Consider the following 19,109-nt stretch of genomic DNA (forward strand, 5'->3'; position numbering starts at 1 on the left):
GCTAGAGACCTGGGGCTAGGGGTTAGGGCTAGAGACCTGGGGCTAGGGGTTAGGGCTGGAGACCTGGGGCTAGGGGCTAGGGCTGGAGACCTGGGGCTAGGGTGATGGTTGGAGACCTGGGGCTAGGGTGATGGTTGGAGACCTGGGACTAGGGGTTAGGGCTGGAGACCTGGGGTTAGGGTTGGAGACCTGGGACTAGGGGTTAGGGTGGAGACCTGGGACTAGGGGTTAGGGCTGGAGACCTGGGACTAGGGGTTAGGGCTGGAGACCTGGGGCTAGGGTGATGGTTGGAGACCTGGGACTAGGGTGAGGGCTGGAGACCTGGGGCTAGGGGTTAGGGCTGGAGACCTGGGACTAGGGGTTAGGATTGGAGCTGGCCCTCAGTCACTGGGTACAGGGTCTGCAAGCAGTGCTGATGGAAGCCTGGAACAGCAAGTATGTCAGAGATGACAGGAATCCTTTTCTCCGCCTGGGAACTGAGGAGGCACACACAAACACACGCTCCCACACACAAACACCGCACGCACACAAACGTGCGCCCAAGGCTCCCTCAAGGCTCTGTAAGGTTCTACCAAGGCGGCAAGCAAGTGTGTGTTTCTGTGTGTGTGTGTGTGTGTGTGTGTGTGTGTGTGTGTGTTTGCTCCTGTGTGTGTGTGTGTCTGGTGTTTTGAGGTCCCTTGCCCTGCATCAGTATCAGCGATGCCGCATGTTTGCCGTCTCCCAAGGATGGAGGTCAACAACACACAGATAACATAGCAGGCAGTGCAGGCTCATCTCCAGGCTCCTCCCCTTCCTCTCTATGCCGTGAGCTGAGGAGAGGAGAGGTGAGGAGAGGAGAGGATGAGGTCATAAAAGGAAAGGGTGGAGAGCAGAGAAGAGAGGAGGGTGAGGAGAAGAGAGGAGAAGGGTGAAGAGCAAAGCAGAAGAGAGGAGAAGGGATGTGATGAGAGGAGCAGACAGGGGAGAGGAGAGGAAAGGAGAGCAGACGGAAGGGAGGAGAAGAGACGAGAAGAAAAGATGACAGAAGAGAGGGGGAGAGGAAAGGAGAGCAGAGGAACAGAGATGAGCCAGTCTCATCTCCAGGCTAATATGAAATACTCAATCATCTACAGTACATATGAGAGGGGAAGAGAGGAGTGGAGTTGATGCCTGCTTGCTCAGCCACCTGTATTGCCTATCCTGACCTCCTGCCTGGGAAACAGCTAGTCCAGGGTTGGGACAGATAGAGCTAATCCTGGGCTGAGGCAGACAGAGCTAGGCCAGGGGCCTCATTTATCAAAGATGGTGTAAAACCGACACTAAAAATGGCCATACACCCAAATGGCGAAAATGGCATACACTCAAAAAGTGTAGACCGTTTTCGGATTTACCAAACCATGCGTAGGCACCGCTGTACGAAATCTCCCCTGATAAATCACACCTTACCTAAAGAAATGCGCATGTGAACGCGTCTCATATCCCGCCCTCTACTCGCCCAAACTCAACCATATATGGTCAATGCAAAGTAGCAGCTGAATGATTTGGGTGTTGATCGTGTGCACATTTGCGATTCCTATAAATGAATTTGTTCAAGGATGGTGCCCTGATCATGATGTGAGTGCAGTCAGTGGTTCCGATTACATTGAGAAAACTGGATATTACTGCAAATCACCTTTTGGTGTCGGCCTGCTCCTCCACAGTGTGAGGGAACCTAATGTACCGATCATTCATCCTAATGAGGCCATCCCAGACTGCAGGCATTATTGCGCTCAGTGACGGCTGAGATATCCCGGACCTTTAGGGAACAGATTTAACAGGATTAGATCATTCCCGGCAGGGGCTTCAGTCACAAGGGTGAACAAGTTAATGTTAAGGTCTGCCGACCAATTGCTGCTGGAGCTACGGTAGGTGCCAAAAAACAGATTAAAGTCTAGAGGTGACAGGACTTTTGCGGCGGCCCCCCCGAGACTCTGGAATAGCCCCTTTAAGTCAGATCCTCCCAGAATCGTGATATTTTTAAATCCTCCCTAAAAACCTACTTCTTCTCTCTGGCGTCTCACTCAGTCTGAGCACAAGCCGAGTCTATGTTTCATGCTTGTCTGTTGAAATTCCTTGTTTTTACTTATGGTCCACCACTTTGGTTGACTGCTGTCATTTTACATTTTCATTTGAAATGTGCTTTATAAATAAAGCTTGCCTTGCCTTGCCTTAACATACACACCTGTAGCTAGTTCCCGCAGGTATGTCCCGGTTGCCAGGAAACCCAGAGTGGTTAGTACCTGTGCCAAAACATGAAGGGTAGGTCACTGCAGTATGTCCAAATGTGAACAACACATTCATCATTACTATTCATTCTTGAAGTGCTGCCTTGGCCTCATTATTCAGTTTTAGATGTGGTCCGTAGGCCTACCTGTGTTGGCACTGACATTGCGCTGCTGCACCGGGTGGTCCTTCCTCTGGACCCAGGTCAGCACATAGCTCAAAGAGCCCGGCTCTAGGGAGTCTAAATCGGTTGATTAGCCAGTCAGCATCATAGGCAGCAGATCTGTTGGTCCTGGAACACCCGGTCCCTTCTGATCCTCCCACCACCGTCTCCAGGGTCAACAACAGCGTTGCGCATCGGCGAGGTCGTCCAGCAGCCTGAGGATTGCTGGATCCATCTTGTTCCATTACGCACAGGTAGACTCGCCGCAGTATTTATATGCTTGCAACAAACTTGTGTACTTAATATGCTTGCAACACACTTGTGTACATCTTGATGACAATTTAATCATCAAGTATTGGCATTTGATTTGATGGTGAGCTGGATTTGGTGTGTGAGAACCTATCATTGCGCAGACAAGTTTGGAACAGCATAGGCCAAGTTTAGAAAACAAATCCATATGTGACAATAAATAGGCCTGTTAGGGGAAATAATCTTGCATTTGAGATACATTTTTGTGGTGAATTGGGCCATTATAGGCATGATAGTGCATTTATAAACTCCCCGTGCCCTTCCTCTGGAGGGCAGCTGTACAGCTCAGGAGGTAGAGCGGGTCGTCCAATGATCGTGGGGTCGGCGGTTCAAATCCCGGCTCCTCCTGACTGCATGTTGAAGTGTCCTTGGGCAAGAGACTGAACCCCAAATTGCTCCCAATGAGCAGGCTGGCCCCTTGTATGGCAGCTGCTGCCATTGGTGTGTGTATGTGTGTGTAAATGGTTGAATGAGAGGCCTTCATTGTAAAGCGCTTTGGATAAAAGGGCTATATAAGTGCAGTCCATTTACCATTTACCATCCTCTCTCCCTCGCACATTGCAATTCACCGACTCACCACAAGTGATTCCCCCGTCTTCAGAAAGGGTGTACACCATGGTCAGAGTGGATGTATATGTCCACACTTTTTCCCGTCAAGTTTTTGTTTGATAGATCACATACCTGGTGGAGAAAAGTGTGTACGCACAAAATGGGGGAAAAGGTGTATACACAATGATAAATGAGGCCCCAGGGCTGTGGCAGACAGAGCTAGTCCAGATCTGGGGCAGACAGAGTTAGTCCAGGGCTGGGGCAGGCAGAGGTAGTCCAGATCTGGGGCAGATAGAGTTAGTCCAGATCTGGGGCAGACAGAGTTAGTCCATATCTGGGGCAGACAGAGTTAGTCCAGGGCGGGGGCAGACAGAGCTAGTCCAGGGCTGGGGCAGATAGAGTTAGTCCAGATCTGGGGCAGACAGAGCTAGTCCAGGGCTGGGGCAGACAGAGTTAGTCCAGGTCTACAGAGTTAGTCCAGGGCTGGGGCAGACGGAGCTAGTCCAGGGCTGGGGCAGATAGAGTTAGTCCAGGGCTGGGGCAGATAGAGTTAGTCCAGGGCTGGGGCAGACGGAGCTAGTCCAGGGCTGGGGCAGACAGAGTTAGTCCAGGGCTGGGGCAGACAGAGCTAGTCCAGGGCTGGGGTAGACAGAGTTAGTCCAGGGCTGGGGCAGACGGAGCTAGTCCAGGGCTGGGGCAGACGGAGCTAGTCCAGGGCTGGGGCAGACAGAGTTAGTCCAGGGCTGGGGCAGACGGAGTTAGTCCAGGGCTGGGGCAGACGGAGCTAGTCCAGGGCTGGGGCAGACAGGGAATTCTATGAGAGGCTGATGACAGGTCAATCTACTGCAGGAGCTGGGAGATGAGTGGTGGAGAGGGAGGTACACACACACACACACACACACACAATGCACTGATGTGTGCCTTTCTCAGACATTATCCCTTATTAACTACTCTGATGATACATTGATGGGTACAGAGAGAGAGAGAACCCATTGAATCCCCCAATAACTGAGCAGGAATTACTGGACCAAATATAGGCCCTGAAACCCAGAGAGATCGATGTACACTGCCATACTCAAACTGCTCAACGTGTCCTGGGTGTGGGCTATTTTCCCCACATCTGGAACTAAGGACTAATACTGTAGCAGCAGTATTCAAACGAGGACACAAGCTCGACTCCAAATAATTAGAAATGCATTATGTGTCAGTCAGCAGCAGCCATGGGGAATATATTATGTGCAATAATAAACACCCGAATGCATCTCTTCCTCGGAGACCACAACTTCACCACAAGTCAAATTCTGATCATACATTATTTTAAAAAAGCATCAAACTCAATCAAATCAGTGTATGAAAATGAGAACTGTGCAGTAGGAATTGGAAATAAACAAACAGATTTATTCCCCCAAAGATGTGGAGTACGCCAGGGTTGCAATTTAAGCCTTGGTCTATTCATGTATATTTATGAATTGGCATGGGGTTTATTGTGTCATTTTATCAGATGCTTTTTTTAAGCAGAGCATAATTAGGCCAATTCCCCCTTATAATCAAAATGTACTTCTTTTTTTTTAAAGCACATAAATTCTACAAGCACCTAAAACAAGATTCCCCCACTTCTACCAGCATGGAGCCCTGACCAGCCCAGAGGAACACACAGGGAACAGTCTCCTCCGCCAGCTGGTCACTGAGCGACACCAACGTCACCATCCCTCAGGACAACACCGCAGTCTGCCTGGCCCAACCGAAAAACAGCAAGAACATTACTGGAAAGACATTGCAAGAACAGAAAGTAAACCAGAATGCTATTTGGATCTAAACAGACAGTACACTGTTGCACACTACCCGACCACTGTGACTGATCAGAAACTGAGGATGGCACTGTGTACGGGCCCGCTGAACACAGCCTGGCCATGGAGACGGGCCGTCACAGACCTGGATACCCAGGGAGGACAGGCTGGGCTCACTCTGCCCATGGGGCGAGGTGGAGACAGAGCTACACTTCCTCTATGAGGAAATTCAAACAACCCCCCCCTCATAAAAATCCTAAAAAATATATAAAGAATTCAAAACCCACATTCACTGACCAGGCAAAATTACATTTGCTATTAGGAGAAAAGCCCCACTACTCATCTATTGCAGCAAAGAATGTGGCAACCTGCCATAGTCTTAAGAACAAGCAGTGAACAACATAACAGTGGAATGTAAATAAATCAAAAATGTTTGACTCGTTGTTTGTTAGCAGTGCAATCTTGTATTTGTGCCGGTCTTATATTGCAAATTTTTGTTTTGGATTTTGCTTGCTTTTTTTTATGGTGCATGTTTGCTTTGGCAGTACTTGAAAACAAGACAGAGAGATAGACAGAAAGACAGGAAGAGAGAGAGAGAGAGAGGATTGAACGTGTGAAAGGTCAGAAGTTGGCCTGGTTCTGTGAAGGCTGCCGCTTCTTTCAGCTTTTATATCATGTCGGTTCAATTGGCCGTACAACAAACAAACAATGTGAAGAATAGGGCTGGGACCTGAGGGGGGGGGGGGGGTAGAAGAGAGGCGGAGGTTGAGGAGGTGGTGAAGAAGAAGAAGAAGGGAAAGGAGGGAAGAGAGTGGTTGGGGGGAGAAGTAGACGGGAGGAGGAGGAGAAGAGTGGAGACAGTGATTGAGGGAGGATGATAAGAAGGAGGAGGGAAAAGAGAGAATATGGTGGTTTGACAGAGGAGAGGAGGAGGAGAAGAAGAGGCGGTTTCGGGGAGGAGGAGAAGAGGGGGGAAGGCGGTCGGGGGGGAGGAGAGGTAGAGGCAGACAGTGGTTTTGGGGAGGCGAAGAGAGGAGGAGGGAGCAGGAGGAGGGGAGGAGAGAGACGTCGGCCGGGTCAGCGGTAACCTCAGTGTGGCAGCAGTCTGCCTGTGTCCCTAGACTCCTCTCTCACACGACGATTAGGTTTCAGCGCAGGGCAGCGAGCTGTGGGAACGAAGCCGTCGCTCTGGCTGGCTGCCTGGGAGAGGGGGGGGGGGGGGCTGGGTGGCGGCGCACGGGACCGGACCCAGGGGGGGGGGGGTGGGGGGGGAGTTGAGGGGTGGAGGTTCTACGCTGCAAACAATGTCCTGTCTTCACTGTTCAACGAGCTACAGCTGGAGATTCCCTCCAACTGGCATGGGAGTCAGTGTGTGTGTGTGTGTGTATTGGGGTGTGGGGGGCAGCGTACCCTCAGGGGGCTTGTGGTGGTCTCTTTCTCTCCCACTAATTGCAGTTTGTCTCAAAACAAAAAGCCAACTTAGTCTTTGATCCGATGTTTTTCTTGACTCCAGGCTCCTTAGTTATAGGCTATTGAAATGAAATGACGTGTAGTTCCATTAGTCCAACTCTGAACATGTATGTGATCTCTTCAGCTCTGTAGATGTGAAAATCTGTTTACTCCCAAAGCTGAATTTCTTTCTGTCCCACTATTTTATTTTCTCTCTCTCTCTGTCTGTCTGTCTGTCTGTCTGTCTGTCTGTCTGTCTGTCTGTCTGTCTGTCTGTCTGTCTGTCTGTCTGTCTGTCTGTCTGTCTGTTTATAGCTTTTGATGTTAGAATATACTCTCACTCCCCCTCATATCTCTCTCCCTCTCTCTCCCCGGTACCAAGTGTAGCCTCTCGACATTATCTGGGCTGGTCGGTGATGTCAGCCCCTCAGACAGACACGCTGTCCCGGAGGAGAGCCTCAGATTAGACCGGAGGACAGTCTGGATGTTCCACCGTCTCACCTCGCTCTCCTGAAATAACCGGATGACTCAAATTCACCTCCCACACTCCAGCTGGGCTGAAAAATGATTATCACAGCTCATCTACGGGTGGGATTTTGAATGAATAGCCATAGCCTACGTTTGAATGAAAAGGCCTACGTCTAGGAAAATAAATGTTCTCAAGTGGTTGTGTGAATTTTCAAGAATTCTCACATTCATAGCTAAGGAAATAAGGATTTATAGTGGTTTCACCATGACTCCAATAAACATAGAGTAGGCTACATTATTTAGTCAACGTTTCTTAGGTAGGCCTAAGAGTTTTGTTAAAAGCATTCCGTGCCCAACTCTCTTCCCGGAATGTTAGAGCAGAGGCCGAGCTCCCATGTCTGTCTGTTATTGTGTCACGGCTCCCGCTGCGTGTAAACAATTTCTCACGCTTCTCGCGGCCCGCGGCTGTTTCTGGACAACAGTTCTAAAACCGGACCGATTCTTATCTGGGGAGCACACGGGCATGCGCCACGGCGGCAGCAACTTCTCCTCCTCTTCACTGGTCTCTGGTAGTATTTGTTTTCCCTGTCGTGGGTGTTCCGGGGCAGGACGGGGCGGATACGCTGCTGAGTGTGTGATCGAGGCTCCCGCGGTCCGTGGGAACGCTGTACAGAGGGGAGGAGACGGTCAACGGACCAGTCAAGTCTACCTGGACGCGTGCACAGCCACCGGAGAGGACAGCCGCTAGCGAGACACACACACTCCCGGTATCGCCATGAAGAGGCCTTGTGAGGATACGACGTCCGACAGCGAAATGGATGAAACTATTGATGTCGGCAGTGAGAACAACTATTCGGGGTAAGAAGGAAATATGACAGGAGCGTTTGTTGATGGAACAGATAGAGACGCTCGGCACGCGCGTTCTCCGACAGCCATACGGGGGAATAGGCTATATTTGATAGAAAGTTGGGCGTAGGCTACAACTTTTTGTTTTGTTAAAAACTTCGTTAGAGTCTAAAACTTCCGTTTATACGTATGAGCCCTCACCTTGGCGAGTTTTTCTTTTTGGCTAGACAGACTACAAGGATGCACTGATGCACGAATTAATTAACAACCACAACCTTCTTATGAATAGCCTATTTGCATTAATTTATGAATCATTTGATTTTCGTTAATTAATAATATTTCTATTATATTTTAAGTTCTGAGTGAATCCTAATGGTTTTGTCCTCCTGTAGGCACAGTAGCGGGTCGTTTATAAGATGCGGATCTCCAACAACCACGTCCCAGGTCATGGCCAGGAAGAAACGAAGAGGGGTAACTTGACCTATCAGCATTATTAATAAATTCATGATGATCGATTGTGAATAATTGTTTATTATATTTATAATTTTGGCCATTGTTATTCATCTTATTAGACTATGTTTTATGTTTTTATTTTTGTACAATAACTTTTTATTATAATTAGCCTACAACAATAATGGACATATTGATAATAGGCCTAACAAGTAGGCCTAACCTACATTTAACAATATAAATGTAGGTTACTTGTTAGGCCTATTATCAATATGTCCATTATTGTTGTAGGCTAATTATAATAATAATTAGGCCTATTGTTGTTGCCATTCTTCTACTTCTTAGTAGTAGGCTATTGTTATTATTAGGCTATCATTATTAGGCCTGTTATTATTATTGTTGTTGCTGTTGTTATTCGTTAGGCTTAATTATTATGGAATAATCATGTGGTTTATTCATTCCCCCAGATTATCGAAAAGCGAAGGAGAGATAGAATAAACAACAGTTTAACAGAGTTACGCCGTTTGGTTCCAACCGCGTTTGAGAAACAGGTGGGTCGAAATGGCAAATTTCATATCGAAAATACTTTTATACTTTTACGACGCTGAGACGATTAAAAACAAAATAATGTGAATCCACCGTGTCGCTCTCGCAGGGCTCTGCCAAACTGGAGAAAGCCGAGATCCTACAGATGACGGTTGACCACCTGAAGATGCTGCAAGCCACCGGCGGGAAAGGTAGGACCCTGTGTGAGTTCACGGCTGTCTGGGCGGTGAAACCGGAGCGAGCAGTTCTCTTTGACGGGATTAAAGGAGGGGAAACCAAAACTAATGTCGGGATTGAGCTCGTGGGAACGCGCTGGCGGGACAAAAGAGGCACTTGACCCTGAGACCGTGTTTGCTTTCATAAACCCGTGGGAGGGGCGGGGCCGGCCGCGCTCACAGGCAGCCCTGGCTGCCGGGGCTTGTTGGGGTTTCACCGGCGTGTAAAAACGGCCGCTCAGGGGGGACAGAGTAAACATACAAACATCCCAGCGGCCAGACTCTGCCCTAGGGCTCAGTCAGAGAGCTATAAACTGGCGAAAAGCATGCCGGTCCATAGCTGGAGAGGAACTGTAATGACAGCAGGGACTGAGCTGGAGCTATTAGGGCTGAGCAGTAATAGCTGGGGCTGCGGCCAGAGGGATGATTCCTGGAGCTTGAGCTGGGGAATATGATTGGGGCTGTGGGCTTGTTTGACCGGTCAAGTCTGGTTGAGTTTGGTGCTGTATGTTGATTTGTTGACAGGGATACCGCAGGCTCTAGGGCTGCGTTTCAGTGTTCTGTTTGGTCGCTTATGCATGTTCTTTGTTCCCTCTTTCTGTGTGTGTGTGTGTGTGTGTGTGTGTTCTCCGCATCCCTATAGGCTACTTCGATGCCCACTCCCTGGCCATGGACTTCTTGAGTATCGGTTTCAGGGAGTGTCTGACGGAGGCCGCCCGCTACCTGAGCTCCGTGGAGGGTCTGGAGAGCGGCGACCCGCTGCGGCTGCGCCTCGTCTCGCACCTCTCCTCCTGCGCCTCCCAGAGGGAGACCTCGGCGGCCATGGCCCACCACCACCACCCCCAGGCGCTGCACCCCCACTGGGCGGCGGCCGCCGCCTTCCACCCCCTCCCTGCCGGGGCCTTCCTCCAGGCTGCCCTGCCCTCCCCGGACAGCAGCAGCAGCAGCGGCGCCCCCTCCAGGCCGACGGAGGTAGCGCAGCACCGCGGCGGCGCCTGCTCCTCCTCCTCTGCCGCCGCCCTCCTCACCGCCACCTTCTCCTCCCACTCAGACTCCTCCTCTTCCCTCAGAGCGCCGTCTGCCGCCCCGGCTCTCTCCACCTCCCTGCTCTCTCTCTCCGCCACGGTTCATGCGGCGGCGGCGGCGGCGGCAGCGGCGGCCCAGACTTTCCCGCTCTCCTTCCCGGGGGGCTTCCCGATCTTTCACCCCGGCATCAGTGCCTCTTCCCTGGCCATCTCGGCTGCCAGCCCCCCCTCCTCCTCCAGCTCCTCCACGCCCCAGGCCGGCAGCAGCAGTAAGCCCTACAGACCTTGGGGAACAGAGGTGGGGGCCTTCTGACTGGGCTGAGACCGCCCTGGTCCGGTTTGGGACCCTCAGAGCCGATTGGTTCGACCCGGGAAATTTCAGTGACTCTGACTGGTGTGACCGGGAACTTCAGAGACTGTGATTGGACCGGTCAGGACCCTAAGAGCTTTTGTATTGGTCTGACCAGCTTCTGATCGGTGGGTCCGAGAACTTCAGAGACACTGACTGGTCTTTCCAGGGGCCCCTCTGAGCTTCTGATTGGTGTAAGACTATCTGGGGGACAGAGGAAGACTGACACACCTGGATGGTGACGGTCTCCAGGTCTGCGCTCCCATAGAAACTCACCAGCCCTAACCCTCCTGTCTGGCTGACGGTGACCGCATCTAACCGCGCTGAAACACGCCACGCAGTCCCCAAGGGAGAGAACCTCAGAGGGTGATGTTTTCCAGACTCCAGACCAGCTTTGATGTTCTAGTCAAGAACTAAGAGGAGACAGAGATGGTATTTCTCCCTGTTTGTTAGTCTGTTTTCACCGGTCTGTAAACAAATGCTCAGTTTAACCTGCGCACGGCGCTCTCACTGGAGCCACTAATCAATCAATCAATCAATCAATCAATGACTCATTCAAATGAAGGACCGTTTAAAACCAAAGGTTATTGTGATAATCAAACCAGGATTGAGTCCATGCCAGTGTTCTAATCCATGAACTAACCCAGTATGTTTGTAAATATGTGTATGAGATGATGATAGAAAGTGTATTTGAAGGTAGAAGAAGACATATTGGTATATGATTCACCTCAATCTGCTGCTGGGGAGAGATGAAGACAGAAACTACAGTACCCACTGTCCCCCAGTGCTTCAACACTCTGCAGCTCAAAGATGCTACTGTAACCTGTTTGGTATGTGGTTTTGTATTCTGTTCAGAAATATGTAACAGTTTTCTATGCAACAACAACTCCTCTACCACAGATGTCACAGATTAAAACTTTTTGAATGTCTGTCCATTCCAGAATTAATTCCCTCCCCTCCTCCCTCCCTCCCTTCCTCCCTCCCTCCCTCCCTCCCTCCCTCCCTCCCTCCCTCCCTCTCTCTCTCTCTCCCACCACAATAGACAGACCCAATGTGTTCCAGTGTTTAATGCTTTATTAAAAGGCTTTTCTCTTCTACAAGGCACAAACAGATGACCACTAAGTATATGTGTAATCTATTCTGGTGAGGAGAAATATTCATCTTTGCTGTGATGTATTGTTGAGATGATGGAAAACAAATAGCTCTATGCCCCAGCACAATTATAACTGGCACTGGCACACAGAGAACTGTAAATCCGTCACGGTTAAATGTTTGCCAAAACAACATCCCCGCAGTTTTATAATTGCATGTGCTCTACATCTTGAAATTAAGAAAATATGCTGCCCATGTGTTTTGGATGCTTTTTAAGGGTTTCTTGTTGTCAATGCTGATCTGGCGGTGCATGAGGAGGGGAGGGTTTGGTTCCGTCACCACCTCTTGTGAAATAACGGTTTAAACAGGATAGTCGCCTGTAGGCCTATCACCGTCCTTGGCTGACCGCCGTTCTTCACCACAAACCGGGTCACACCTCCTCAAGACGGCCCTCTAATCCTGCGCCTTTATCCCGGCGGGGTCTGCTCCAGAGATTTACATCGGTAAATCACTGTCACACCATTAAATGCTTTAAGGGAAGAAAGTATCAGCATTTCCAAGTGAATGGGGATTAGGACAAACAGCGACTGCTGCCCGGCGACAAGCATGGGAACGGCGCTCGACCATAAATCCAGGAGTTATCTGCCCTAACCGGGGCCCGTTCTCACGCCGGCGGAGCCACTTTGAAGTCACAGTCATAAATCTGACGCGCGCATGACCCGCAGAAACATCAGTTGGGCGGTGGCGCGGGATAGTTTGAATGTGAATCGTATAGTGACCTACAATAACCATCTGTTTTTTATTCATGATTCGTGATTTATAAATATAAGGGATATTGACACTAGCTCCAAAACATTAGCCTTTGATATTGAGTTATAACGCCAAATATCAGTCTCATAAATAGCCTACCCTACATTCATCATAGAAAATGACAGCTTTCCTGGCATTTATAGAATTAGGCGTTAACCCTGCCAATGACTTCAAAGTTTAACATCTCAATCTGTCTATCCTCGGATCCCAGTAGACCGCATTACAAATGTAAGGACTGAAATGTAGCCTAAGGGTAGGCTGAAATATAAGGATATATATTGATAAAATAAAAACGAATCAACAACACGAAATCTATGCTACGTGTTTGACGCCTACTCCTTAGCATATCCAACAACAGGTTTAAATCCAATACATCCATGGTTTAAATAGCCTCGAAATCATGGGGTGTCGTATAGACAATGTCGCCACCTTATGTTTGAAATGATCTTTGCGGCTTTGGCTGTAATTCAACAACTCGTCACACTGCACTGACGGAATGGGAAACTGTCAGCTGACCAAAATACGGAAGCATGTGGAAGCTGCAACAGAGAGAGGCGTATTGACAGGTGCACATTTACCTCCAGCTCTAAGAAATTTTCCAAACCCTACAAATTTTTGCTATGTTGCTTACTTGCGACTGCACTATAGCGTAGGCTACAGCTTGCAGCTGTCAGGGAGGGGTTCAGGCGTGTAGCCTATATCCACCAGATCAGTGACAACTGTCAATCCACAAAGCGTGACACTGCCAGTCTCCTCTCCGTCCGGTAGCACGCTGCTGCTTGAGAGATGGAGACGTTCCGGTCACCGGGCCGTCACGGCTACGCCGTGGAGATGTCGCCGTTCCTACCGACCCGCCTGGCCTGTGCGACGTCACAGCACTACGGCATAGCAGGTAATTCCGTCTTTAGAAATAGCTCGGGCAGTGTATTCAATAGCAAAGCAGTCTTTGTAGCTTGGACAGTGTATTCAGTTTAGTAGTAGCCCAAGTCTAGCCTCGTGAGACCACCCGTATGTCGCGAGATCACGTTGAAGCAAACCATCTGGCTTGTCAGGTTAGTTAGCTCAAGTCACCATGCAGTAGCGATTCGGGAGGCTACCATTGGTATCCTACTTCTATGTTGAGTGATATTAACAGTGTTGAAGTAGTCATGTGTGTGTGTCTGCGTGTGCGTGCGTGCGTGCGTGTGTGTGTGTGTGTGTCCATGCAGGCAGCGGAACTCTGTTGATCCTGGAGCAGAGTGAATCAGGCATCTCTCTGATGAGAAGGTAATGATCTGTTGTTGATCTGCTGTGCTGGTTAACCCTGCCATTAGACCAAGAGGAGTCTATTGTCGATGGAGAGGGCAGTCACACTTGATCTGCTAAACAGTCAATCTCTCTCTTTCTCTCGCTCCATCTCTCTTTTCCTGGGTATGTGTGCCTCCCTCCTCCCCTGTGTAGTTTTGAGTGGACGGATGGTCTGTTTGACGTGGCGTGGAGTGAGAGTAACGAGCACCTCCTGGTGACGGGGGGAGGAGACGGCTCTCTGCAGCTCTGGGACTCTGCCAACCCTGCTGGCCCTCTGCAGCTGCTGAAGGAGCACACTCAGGAGGTGACACACTGCCGCCACTGCTGCTGCTGCTGCTACACACACATGCACGCGTGCATACACACTACTACTACTACTACTACTACTACTACTACTATAGTCACACACACACACACACACACACACACACACACTACTACTACTTCTACAACTACAGTACTACTACTATAGTCACACACACACACACACACACACACACACACACACACACACACACACACTACAATTACTACTAGTATAGTCACGCGCACACACACACACACACACACACACACACACACACACACACACACACACACACACACACACACACTACTACTACTACTACTACTATAGTCACACACACACACACACAGACACACACAGACACGCACACAGACACACGCACACACAGACCCGCACACACACACACACACACACACACACACACACACACACACACACACACACACACACACACACACAAACACACATTACTACTGTAGCATTCTAATACTGACCTAGGAAGGAGAACACTCAGGAGGTAGGACTAGTGTAACACGTAGGACTAGTGTACTTATATTAACATGTAGGACTAGTGTATTTATAGTATATTAACATGTAGGACTAGTGTACTTATATTAACATGTCTAACACAGAGATCAAGTCTAATCTTGTGTATCTGGTTCTGTGCTTCTCCCCCAGGTGTATGCTGTGGACTGGAGCCAGACCAGAGGAGAGAACCTGCTGGTGTCTGGGTCCTGGGACCGCTCTGCTAAAGTGGTGAGGGGATGTCTGTTGTCTCTTGTTTATCCACCTGTCTGTCTGTCTGTCTGTCTGTCTGTCTGTCTGTCTGTCTGTCTGTCTGTCTGTCTATGTATTTTATATATGCTGATATGCTGCTACAGTCTTGGGCAGGTCTTATTTGTCTGTTTGTCTATAGTTAGATCCGACCAAGTGATTTGGTATCAACAGAGTGTACTTGGGCACACCTTAGACACGTTTGCACTCCTAGGCATGCTAGGGAACGAGGACAGTACAGGCTCATGTACTTTTTACTAACTCTTGCATATGTACACATCTACATACTGTTGTTATACACTTGTTTATTTGCACCCTTGTACATTTTAATTTCTGTATATTTTGTGTCTGTTGTTAATTTTTATTCTAGTCTGTGTTACTTTGTTGTCCTTTGCTTTTGCTACTACTGCTACTACTACTACCACTTCTACTACTACTATTGCTTCTACTACTATTACTACTACTACTACTACTACTTCTACTACTACTGCTACTACTACGTCTGCTACTTCTACTTCTACTACTGCTACTAGACTTGGGTCTCTGATTGGCTGCTCGAGTCTTGGGCAGGTCTCGTAAAAGAGATTTGGTCTGAACGGGTCCCTCCTGGTTGAATAAAGATGAAATAAATAAGAAACACTCCTCCTTCTGTCCCGATCATGATGCTGACCCTAACCCTACCCTGATCATCTTGCTGACCCTAATCCTGTCCTGATCGTCAAGCTGACCCTAGTCTCGCATAGCCAGACCTATCTCCACACTTCGTTTACGCTGTGCCAGCGCCAGAGACAGGTCTGGCTGGACATATTACCATTCTGCAATAGGGGGGGGGGGGATGCAGTATTTCTTCCTAAACCAATCACAGACACTTGGGCGGAGCCAGCCCCGGACGCAGTGACGATGCTCTTGCAAAATAGTCTGGATCGAATCTGATTGGTGCCGAGAGAATCTCTCGGCCCGAATCAGATTAATTTGCGTTGCCAGACTCGTCACTGATTGGGAAGTGTGACAACAAATGACAAGGTTTATTGCCAACCTACATCCGTTGAGCCAGACTAAGCTGACCCTAACCTTAACCCTGTCCTGATCATCTAGCTGACCCACACTCTGTCTTCTCACAGTGGGACCCCAGCCGCAGCCAATCCGTGTCCACCCTCCAGGGTCATGAAGGGGTCATCTACAGCACCGTCTGGTCCCCCCACATCCCAGCATGCTTTGCTTCAGCCTCAGGTCAGGTGGGGGTTTGGTCACTAAAACTGTAATGCCTCATCATCGCCACACAGTGGCAGTACAGCTGTGTTATTCTGTGTTCCCCGGTCCTCTTTCCTTGCTGCAGCACGTATTATCAGACCAACTGTAGCTGCCAGACATCACTCTGCTGAGATGTACCTCACTGATTCCTCTGTTTAAGATGGTCTGAGCATAGAAACACTCCACTTCCTGGGAGAGGGAGGATGAGGAGGAGGGAGAGGGAGGATGAGGAGGAGGGAGAAGGAGGATGAGGAGGGGATGAGAGGAGTGAATGAACAAATTAATTTATTTAACAGAATGTTAAAATACACACGTTTAAAAGTCCAGTTGGGTCACAACCATCACATTTATCGCATCATTGAGGAATTCACTCACAACTAGAAATGGTGCTCAGAGAGTACAGACCTCTGCCCCTGAAGGCATTTTCAGGCTCTGTGCACATTGAATCGGTTCTAAATTGGCCCATGCTACACCCCTCCACTGAGTTTCATGAAAAGCAGTGTGGTAGTTTTTGCGTAATCCTAGTCCAAAAAATGAATGGAGGTGAATGGCTGTCCGGGCCGTGTTTGGGCGGCTCGTGGACACACCCCATGATTCACTGGGGAGGAGGTAAAAATGACTGGAGCTGGGAATGGGTGGCTGTATTTGGACGGCTTTGTGGCACCCCCTTTTGGTCACAGCCAGCGCTGGGGCAATGCAGTGCACTCCGGGCTCTTTCCCGGCACAACCCAGTCCAAACCCTGTGTCTCTAGCAAACCTCAAACAGGGAGCTGGCTTCTCTCTAAGTTTTGTTTTCATTTGTGGATCCAGCCCGTTATTCGGATCTGCTCCAAAATGTTATGGGTTCTAAAGTGGCCCATGATACACCTACTATCCACAGAGTTACATGAAAATCGGTCAGGTAGCTATTGTGTAATCCTGATTCAAAAAATGAATGGTGGTGAATGCCCTCCTTGTGTGTCACATCCACTTCAAAATTTAGTGGGTTCTAAGTTGAACCATGTTACACCCTTCCACAGTTTCGTGAAAATCAATCCAGTAGTTTTTCCGTAATCCTGCTAACAGACAAACGCAGGCACGAACTCATCCACCCGCACACGCCTCCGAAAACATAACCTCTCGCCCTGCGCTGTCGCTGGGGTGGAGGTCATAAAGTCCAAGACTTTCACTTTCCTTCCATCTCGTCTGTCGCACAGCAATGATCGACACAGCAGCCCTCAGCAAAGTACAAAAAAACTAAATCTAAAACGCCATCCAAACAAGAGACACTGCTTCAATTAATAATTGGCTGAGCAGCTGTGCAGCCATTGCTTCACTGCTCTTTTAAAATGTTGAATGCTTGGGAACGGAGCCATTAATTTTTCTACGGGTAAGGCCCAGCTTGAAGTGATTAATTCTGTCTTCAACTGACAACCATTTCAGTTCTGTGCACTGGGGACAGCCAACATGGGTACACAAAGATCAATTCAATACAACTCTTATTGATTGATTCATTGATTTATTATACTTTATTGTCGCCGTAGGGTAACTTGTCACACCACTCAATGAATGTGTCAATCTCATCTTGATACACAGAGGGGTCTGTGTCTTTATCAAGGAGGTTCAGGATTGCAGTGTCGTCAGCATATTTTACAATATAATTGTTTGGATGAGTACAGTACTTTTACAATCATTGGTGTATGGTGCAAAAAGAAATGGCGACAGAACACAACCTTGCGGAACTCCTGTACTGCAGTATTTTGTCTCTGACAACGTCCCATTAACTCTCACTTGCTGTGCCCTCTCAGACATAAAGGAATAAATCAATTTAATTAAAAAAGTATCGACACTCATGTCTTTCAGCTTCTTTAGGAGCACATGGGGTTGTACTGTATTGAAGGCTGAAGTAAAATCATCAAATATAATATTATAGGCCTTATTGTTCTCAAGATGCTGAGATATGAAGTGTGGAATGCATAGAATTGCATTCTCAGTGCTACAGTTTTGCTTATAGGCATATTGAAAAGTATCTAACAGTGGCTCAACCTTTTCCGTAAGCAGAGACAGTACATACCTTTCAAGACATTTCATCACAATGGAGGTCAGAGCTATGGGACGTAGGTCATTATTCCCAGCGGCACTGGTTTTTTTAGGCACTGGGGTTATGATAGACACCCTCCACAGTGCTGGGACTTCGGTGTTCAAGGACCGTTCGAATATCAGACACTAGGGTTGGGTTTAAAAAATCGATTCATCAATTCTGAATCGATTCTGAATCAAATGATTAAGAATCGATTCATGAATCCCAAAATCGATCTTTTATTTAATGAATGAATGAATAAATGAAGGAATGAATAGTTCATTCATTCATTCAATGATTCATTCATTCATTCATTTTTGGAAATCAGTATCGATACCCAGCCCTAGTATTGATGTGTTGCATACCTTGGCAGTCATGTAATTAAGGTTACAGCAAAAAAAAAAAAAGGTTTTAGTAACACTACCCGAATCGATATCGAATCGAATTGAATCGTGATAATCGATTCTGAACCTTGTGAATCGGAATCGAATCGATTCTTGAAATTCGAATCGATACCCAGCCCTATCAGACACCATGCCATTGTTAGTTCCTCTGCACAGTTTTTGAGTAGGAAAGCTGGCAATCCGTCTGGCCCAGTGGCCCTGTTAGTAGGCACTCCGCTAAAGAGACGGGGAATGCTGGCAGGATCCACCTCCAACCAGCGGCTGGCATCAGTCTCTGGCAGGGACTGCAGAACACTGTCACACTCCTGAGGGTTCTGGATGTCAAGCCTCAGGTAAAAGTCATTCCGCTCGTTTGCTTTGTGTCGTTCATCTAGGGTGATCATTTCTCTTTTTGCAGGGTTCATGTTCGTCACTGATTTAATCGTTTTCACCATTTTATTCTGAGATGTTTGTCTGTCATAGTGGGGTGGAACTACGGCCATGGCCAGTAATTTCAAGGTTTTAATATCTAAAAATGTAGGATGAGGAGGTGGGAGAGGAGGAAAAGGGAGAGGAGGAGGAGGGGGATGAGGGAAGAGGGAGAGGAATAGAAGGAGAGATGGAGGGTAGGGAAGAGGTTGTTAAGCTATTAAACTCTATCTTTCTTCCTTACAGTGCAGTGAGAGAGCTTGATGAGTATCCAGATAGTAGTAGTAATAGTAGTAGAACCCTTATCCTGACTCCAGATC

At 48.4% G+C, this 19,109-nt stretch overlaps 2 protein-coding genes across 2 annotated transcripts in view; both read left to right on the forward strand.

Moving 5' to 3' along the window:
* Window positions 1-7,741: 7,741 nt before the first annotated feature.
* hey2 (hes-related family bHLH transcription factor with YRPW motif 2) lies at window positions 7,742-10,361 on the forward strand (the record flags this gene model as incomplete). Its single annotated transcript, XM_084454099.1, has 5 exons — window positions 7,742-7,824; window positions 8,205-8,283; window positions 8,730-8,813; window positions 8,918-8,999; window positions 9,667-10,361. The coding sequence occupies 5 exons, from the start codon at window positions 7,742-7,744 to the stop codon at window positions 10,359-10,361; spliced, it is 1,023 nt and encodes a 340-aa protein (XP_084310225.1).
* Window positions 10,362-12,927: 2,566 nt separating this feature from the next.
* pex7 (peroxisomal biogenesis factor 7) overlaps window positions 12,928-19,109 on the forward strand; it is a 50,604-nt gene continuing 44,422 nt past the window's right edge. The window contains exons 1-5 of the mRNA XM_084453650.1: window positions 12,928-13,191; window positions 13,508-13,565; window positions 13,740-13,890; window positions 14,572-14,649; window positions 15,789-15,897. Coding sequence (XP_084309776.1) covers window positions 13,086-13,191; window positions 13,508-13,565; window positions 13,740-13,890; window positions 14,572-14,649; window positions 15,789-15,897 — 502 coding nt within the window. The 5' untranslated portion in view covers window positions 12,928-13,085. The remainder of the gene's footprint in view (window positions 13,192-13,507; window positions 13,566-13,739; window positions 13,891-14,571; window positions 14,650-15,788; window positions 15,898-19,109) is intronic.

The sequence above is a fragment of the Borostomias antarcticus genome (assembly GCF_949987555.1).
Source record: "Borostomias antarcticus genome assembly, chromosome: 19".
Classification (NCBI taxonomy): domain Eukaryota; kingdom Metazoa; phylum Chordata; class Actinopteri; order Stomiiformes; family Stomiidae; genus Borostomias; species Borostomias antarcticus.